This window comes from Anoplophora glabripennis, unplaced genomic scaffold (genome assembly GCF_000390285.2).
Source record: "Anoplophora glabripennis isolate ALB-LARVAE unplaced genomic scaffold, Agla_2.0 scaffold1111, whole genome shotgun sequence".
NCBI classification, from domain to species: domain Eukaryota; kingdom Metazoa; phylum Arthropoda; class Insecta; order Coleoptera; family Cerambycidae; genus Anoplophora; species Anoplophora glabripennis.
The window spans coordinates 51,507-58,875 of record NW_019417203.1 but is presented as its reverse complement, the minus strand read 5'-3'; the positions used below and the strand labels follow the sequence as shown (position 1 = coordinate 58,875).

Here is a 7,369-nt window from a genome sequence, read left to right as displayed (position 1 = left end):
GTTGTTCAGAATATAAATTTTTTATATATAAAAAATGTTTGAAAATATACTTAGTTTTCCTGAAATAAAAAATAAGGGTTGCAACCCCCAAACACGGAATCACTTGTGAAACATTTTATTTTTTTTAAAAGAAGTAATTTCCATTTTATTTCATTTCAAAATATTGTGATGTCACAGAAATACTGTTTTTGGGGGTTAACATGAGTTGTAGTTTGCATCCGTTTAAATGTGTTTGCGGCTAAAGTAAAAACTTTTTATTTTTCAATGTTAATTCTAATCGTACAGGCATTTTTAGCACACTAGAGGGTTGTTCACCCCCTAAAAAGAGAACTTAATTTTATCAATTTTTTATTTTTTTTTAACAAATGAATTTTTTTATATATAAAAAATGTTTGAAAAATATAGTTTTTCTGAAATAAAAAATTCTGATTGTCTGTGGTAAGAATATGGATAGAGCGGGGGATCGTCTGCAGTTGCACAGAAGCAGCAGCAAACAGCGAGTAGTGGGGGTAATCCCGGTAATCCCGCGGATCCCGCTCATACAATCCCGATTTATCAGTACTAAAATCTTGTGCGGGATCCCGGTGTAACGAGATTCCAGTATATTGGGATGCCACTCCCTAGCTGCGAAGTCTTGTTACGATTAGTGTCCTCTCAAAAAATTATTATTCCCTCAGTAAAAATTATTTTATTTCTTAGTTTTATTTGTTTAGAGGAAAATGAAGAAGCTCTTGCATAATAATACTATTTTATTATTAACATGTTAAATTAAATTTTTGTAAGTAAAAAATAGTTTTAGAATGAACCCTATTCTATCACCAACCAATATTCCACGTCACTGATTAATTGTTGTTTAATTTTAAACAAAATGCCAAATTATTTTAAACTTTTACTAGTTATAATTATATTTTAGGTGACCAAGTGTCTGTACTTGTATCGGATTACATGCCAGGAGGATCTCTACTCGATCTGGCTAATACGTATAAATTGAAATCTGGTAAAACGATGAAGGAATGCCTCGTTATATATTTCACAGCCCAAATGTTAAAAATAGTACAGGCTATGCATGAAGTGAAAGTAATTCATGCAGATATTAAACCAGATAATTTTTTAGTTTACGTTTTGCCTAACTATACAGTTGGCCTCCAATTAATAGATTTTGGATGCAGTATCGACATGACACTTTTTCCTAATAACGCAACTTTTACGAGAAGGGTCACGACAGAGGATTTCATATGTTGCGAAATGTTGGATGGAAGACCATGGAATTACCATACTGATCTATTCTGTATAGCAGCTACAACACATGTGTTATTATTTGATACGTATATTAAGCTACGAAAGCAAGATGGACTCTGGTCAATAACCCAGCGCTTCGCTAGATACATGAAAGCAGATTTGTGGAGTATATTTTTCAGTGATCTACTTAATCAGCAGTCAGGGCTTGCAGACACAACATGTCTATTAAATATGTTGAATGAATCTTTGAATCATAAAGAGAATAATGTTGAAATGAGATATATTGTTAATCTACTTAAAAATCGATAGTCGTTTGGCTTGGTATAGTTTAGATTATGATCATAAATTAAATACTATTTATGTATTTTATTATTAGGTTTAGTTAGATGTAATTTTTAAAATATGATTATTTTTACAATTGTGGCTGTTTTCTTTTTGTTAAAATTTTGCGAATGTTAACTATTGAGTAGTTTCTGTTTCAGGTAGTGTTGTCATTGCTAAAATTTTAGATACTGAAAGGACAATTTGAACAAAATGACAATTACTTGTTAAGACTGTTTTTCGTCTGTTGAACAGCGAAAGTTTATGAAATAAATGGTAACGTTCTGTATACATAGTAGTCTTTAAAAGAAAAAGTTAGAACAATTTAACGAAACTGTAGAATTTATAGAAACGAGAAATATATCATTATCTCGTAGTCTCCTAACAAAGGTGGACAGTTTCTCAAAAGCATACAGAAAATGTAAAAGTAATCTTAAATTTATATATAATTTTTTCTTGTTGAGTTTGTCCTTCGAGTTAAGAAACTCCTTTAAATATTAACTTAATTTCACGTCAGATTTTCTAGTGGAAATTATGTCTATTCTTGCAGAAGCCAGATATGTACTTTCTATACAGGATTTCTGAAGTAAACGGGTAACTTTCTTGGATGAAAAAAATTACCTTAGTACAGTCCTACTAGTCTAAAAAGTTATGAGGCCTTAAAAAAGTGCTTGATTGTTTTATTTTTTTAAGAAAGCTCTACAGGAAATAGGCAACCAGCAATACATTTTTATAGATTTTATTACACAGTTTGTCTAAATATGAATTAACGCATAAATAAGAGACTCCATTCTAACGCAGATTTTCTATAAAATGGAGTTAGTTTGAAACGCAAATTACTTTTTTTAAGAAATTTGTAATTTGTCGCTTTTGAACAAGCGGCACCGCAAATTACAAATTTCTTTACAGCAAAAAGTAATTTAAGTTTCAAACCAAGTCCATATTATAGAAAATCTGCGTTAAAATGGGAGAAAGTCTTATTAGTGCATTAATTCATGTTTAGACAAACTGTGTAATAAAAAATCTATAAAAACTTATTGCTGGCTGCCTATTAGCTATAGAGCCCTCTTAAGGTTATTATGAAATATTAGAATAGCAATAGTAGATAGCAGAATAAGTTTGATTATGAAAGTTTTTAGTTGTGCCAAAAATTTACACAGGCTTATTTCACCCTTTTGCTAAATATGTTTTATAATTTAGATCAGTTCACCTCTATTAAAATGCCATGAGAAAAAACATTTATGCAACTACAAATTTTGTAAAATCATCAAGTTTATTCGTCTGTAACCGACAACAATTTTTTTTAACGGTGCATTTTAGTGACAACAAATGCACCTTTTGACAGTAAACAAATGAACGTTACATAGTTCACCCCTTTTTACTGAAAAAAATATGACAAAACAACTGTTTCAGATAATTTTAGTGACTACATTTTAAGTAAGAAATAAACCCATGATCAATCTTCATCTACATCCAAAATTTTATATTAAATTTCAGCAAAATATCTTTCATATCTCTCAAAAATGATAGAGTTACCTTAAAAAGATGGAATAAAATATTTTTTTGAGGCTCTTAACTTATCTAGGAAGCAAAATGGTACTAATTTAAGTTGATCTAAATTGGTTTATTTTCACCGAAGAAAGCTACTTTCAAGTATGGCCTGTTTGCATTTGGATACTTTGTATATGTGTATATTTCAAAGTATATGTTTGGTGATTTTGGTGATCCATAAAAGTATCAGAGAAAGTAAAGAAATTTAGTATATTTTGTGCAGTGCTATATCATTTCTTTGAAGGTAAAAAAGTTCTTATTGATCATTTTAATTATTATTATATTAAGTTTTGTATACATAATTCAATTTTAGAATTTATATGAACACGTTTGGAAATACCATTTAATGAAATTACGTAGATGTGGCTTTATCCAAATATTTAAATAAAATGGAATAATATCGGTATTTGAATAGAATATTTTTTTATGTAATTTCCTTAGCCATTAAAGAATCAGAAAAGTTATTTACAAATATAAAGGCATTTAATTTTAGAGATTTATCTCATATTTGTATCTGTTTTTGTTTTTCAGATATATACCTAGAATTTTCTGCAACTCGATTAAAACTAATATTAATTTTTGATCTTACTCAAATAAATGAGGTGTGTGTGGATTATAACAGACTTATCGAGTTATTTTTATGTATTCTGTAAGTATGGCCAACCTTTGAAATTCTATATGCCTCGTATAAATGAAAAACGAGCCATGCCTCAACTTTTAATATCCGTTAATGTATTAAAACAAAATTTTATATAGAATTTTGAAAATGAGAATTTCACTTCTGTGGGTCCTAATTAGTATTTTTTTTGGTAACTGAATATTTTTACATTGTTGTAATCTACATTGTTACTGCTCTTACTTTACAGTGTTGGTGAAACAATGTCATAAATTCTATAAAGAAAAATAGTTTTTAAGTTGAAAAAAATGAGTATTATGTTCCATTTAAGTAGTTTTTATGTTTAGTTCAGAAACCAGAAGTGCTAAATTAATGAAATCAAATAGTAAATTAATTAATTTCCATATAAAATTTTATTTTAGTATTTAAAACATGATATAAACCGTATTATCGACACATGTTCAAACGTTTCAAAGCTAATAAAGAAGACGAAGTTAACAAGAATAACAAATTTATATGAATATTGTTTGAGATTTGTAAAGTGAATTTAGCTCTTAGTATATCCTTTTACTCATTTTATCAAATATTTTAATGTAAAAGCAGTATTATTTTTGTTAATTAATGATCAACTTTACTCCCGAAACAATATAACTACTGAAAAAAATTTTTAAATGTGTTTTCATTTTAAATAAACAAATGTATATTTAAGCTTTTAATTTATGTTGTGGTCACTAATTCTTCATTGACAATTCATAGAGTAGTTGTATGAGGAACATTTTTTGTCAATATTTCTGGACATTCGGTATAATTAATATGAAATTATCAATTTCAAATTTCAACTCGTGTTAATTGTTGTTTTTTTTTTCAATTTAGGCATATATTCACAAACTAAAAATGTATTTATCAAATAAAAGCTTTCTTAGATATATTTTAAATCAATCATTTATATTTTTAGACCAGGAAATATAGAGTTGGACGTGACTTTTTGTTTCGGCAAGCTGAATTTATCACTATAGATGCTAAATATTATGTACAATAACATATTAGTTTCCACAGTCATAAAAATTATTTACAGGCTGATTAATTGTATAATTTTTACGTAAATTTACGTTTTTCGCTTATAACTTTTTTCCGTTCATTTCCATGAGAAAACAGTAAATTACTTTTTTATCGTCTTCAAAAGGCCTACAAAACTAGCCCTCGAGCGTAAAAAAATATTGATTAGATCAAAAGTTATAAACAGAAGAAGTTTATTTATGACTTTTGAATTAAACATTTATAAACGGCGTTAATAACTCGCACGATATCTGGAATCGGTAGGTTGAATAGTTCACAAGTTATGGCCTTATAAACAAATTAACTAATTATTAGTCTGGACGATCCCGAGCATCTTCCACAATCGCACTGATTTTTTTCAAGTTAAATTCCATAATAATACATTGAAATCTATCATTTTTTTTTTTTTAAATTTGCAACCTGGAAAGTTTTTTTATTTTTTAGCCTTAGTTGCAAAATGAAATATATGACGCACGCGCGTGATATAGTTATATATTATTACATATTCGGAAAGCTTATGAAAAGAGCTTTAAGTTAAAAAAAAATCGTCAAGATTCGTTGAAAAACAACGGAGTTACAGACTATCAAATATATTATTTTCAAGCGAATTTCGCTTTTTTAATGGCAGGACTATGAATGTTATCGTCATTTTCTTGGGACTCGCTGTTGTTTGCTTCCCCCACCCTTCTACTGCGCCACTGCTTCCCGAAAAATCAAGCGACCCACTGGCTTTTGACAGTATTTCTTATGCATTTAACATACTTCCACAAATAAAATATTTTTATCTAGGAAAGTACTCGGGTTGTCGGTTATGACAGTATTTTTTTTTCCGCTACCAACCTAACTTGTTTAACAATAGGCCGTCAACTTTGACAGTCTGTAACTCCGTTTTTTTTTTCAACGAATCTTGACGATTTTTTTTTAACTTAAAGCTTTTCATAAGCTTTCCGAATATGTAATAATATACAGGGTGTTTCTTAATAATGTGCTAACATTTAAGGAGGTTATTTTTGGGTCCAATTTAAGAAAAAAACTTCATATGAACATATGTCCTAAAAGTTTTACTTTTTGAACTACAGGGTGCTAAGGTTTTATGAAAAAAACATCTTTTTTTATAACTGGTATTACCTATCCTAGATATTTTTTCAAATTTGATACACGCCTTCTATTCATCAAGATGCATTTTATGATGTACAAACAATTTTATTATTTTAGTCAGTGGCGTCTGTACAGGTATCGAATATTTTTGAAGAAAAATATATTACGCCACTACTTTTTCTTTTAGTAAAAATCATTTTTGAAATCCTCATTCCTTTCTGAGCAAATGTGGTGTCTTCAATTTTTTTCGTTTGTTGTATGGTTTTTGCATAAAAAAATAAAATTCATTCATTTGCATCTTATTGGACCACTTACGAGAAAAAAAATTGTGTAACTGAACAATAATTTATTTAAGATAATAACTTTTAAACACTGAAATTATGAAATTACAGTAATCTACATACATTTTGGAATGGCAAAAGAAAATTACCCTGGCGTAACATATTTTTCTTCAAAAATATTCAATACAAAACCTGTACAGACGCCACTGGCAAAAATAATAAAATTTTTTGTACATCAGAAAATGCATCTCGATGAATAGAAGGCGTGTACCAAATTTGAAAAAATATCTAGGGTAGGTAATACCAAAGTTAACATAAAAAAAGTTTTTTCATAAAACTTTAGCACCCTGTAGTTCAAAAGTTAAGACTTTTAGGACATATGTTTATATGAAGTTTTTTTCTTAAAATAGACCTAAGAATAACCTCCTTAAATATTAGCACGTTATTAAGAAACACCCTGTATAACTATATTACGCGCGTGCGTCGTATATTTCATTTTGCAACTAAGGCTAAAAATAACAATTTCCAGGTTGCAAATTTGAAATTTAAAAAAAAAAGTAATAGATTTCAATGTATTATTATGAAATCTACCATGAAAAAAGTCAGTGCGATTGTGGAAGATGCTCGGGATGGTCCAGACTAATAATTAGTTAATTTATTTATAAGGCCATAACTTGTGAACTATTCAACTTACCGATTCCAGATTTCGTGTGAGTTATTAGACAGTGATAAGGAATGAGAGAATGCGATGCCAAATTGTTCTGGTAATAATAACGCAGTTTATAAATGTTTAATTCAAGTCATAAATAAACTTCTTCTGTTTATAACTTTTGATATAATCAATATTTTTTGACGCTCGAGGGCTAGTTTTGTAGGTCTTTTGAAGACGAAAGAAAAAAATACTTTATTGTTTTCTCGTGGAAATGAACGGAAAAAAGTTATAAGCGAAAAACGTGAATTTATGTCAAATTATACAATTAACCAGCCTGTAAACAATCTTCCCCCCATTTTTATGACTGTGAAAACTAATACAGGGTGGCCAAATGAAAACGAAACAGAGCCATTTTCAGGAACTGCGTCAAGATTGTAGAAAAACGCTCAGACCCGTCGATTTTAGATTAAAGGGGGACATTCTTTGCTGGTATTTTTGACTCCGCCACTTTCACCCCCAAGCAAGGGTAAGCATCACCCCAAAATATTTAAATGG

General features: G+C 29.0%; 1 protein-coding gene across 1 annotated transcript in view; it reads left to right on the top strand.

Annotated features, from left to right (window-relative positions):
* Positions 1-2,297, top strand: part of LOC108914151 (mitotic checkpoint serine/threonine-protein kinase BUB1 beta) — a 54,247-nt gene extending 51,950 nt beyond the window's left edge. Inside the window, exon 11 of the mRNA XM_018719878.2 lies at positions 914-2,297. Coding sequence (XP_018575394.1) covers positions 914-1,548 — 635 coding nt within the window. The 3' untranslated portion in view covers positions 1,549-2,297. The remainder of the gene's footprint in view (positions 1-913) is intronic.
* The last annotated feature ends 5,072 nt before the right edge of the window (positions 2,298-7,369 follow it).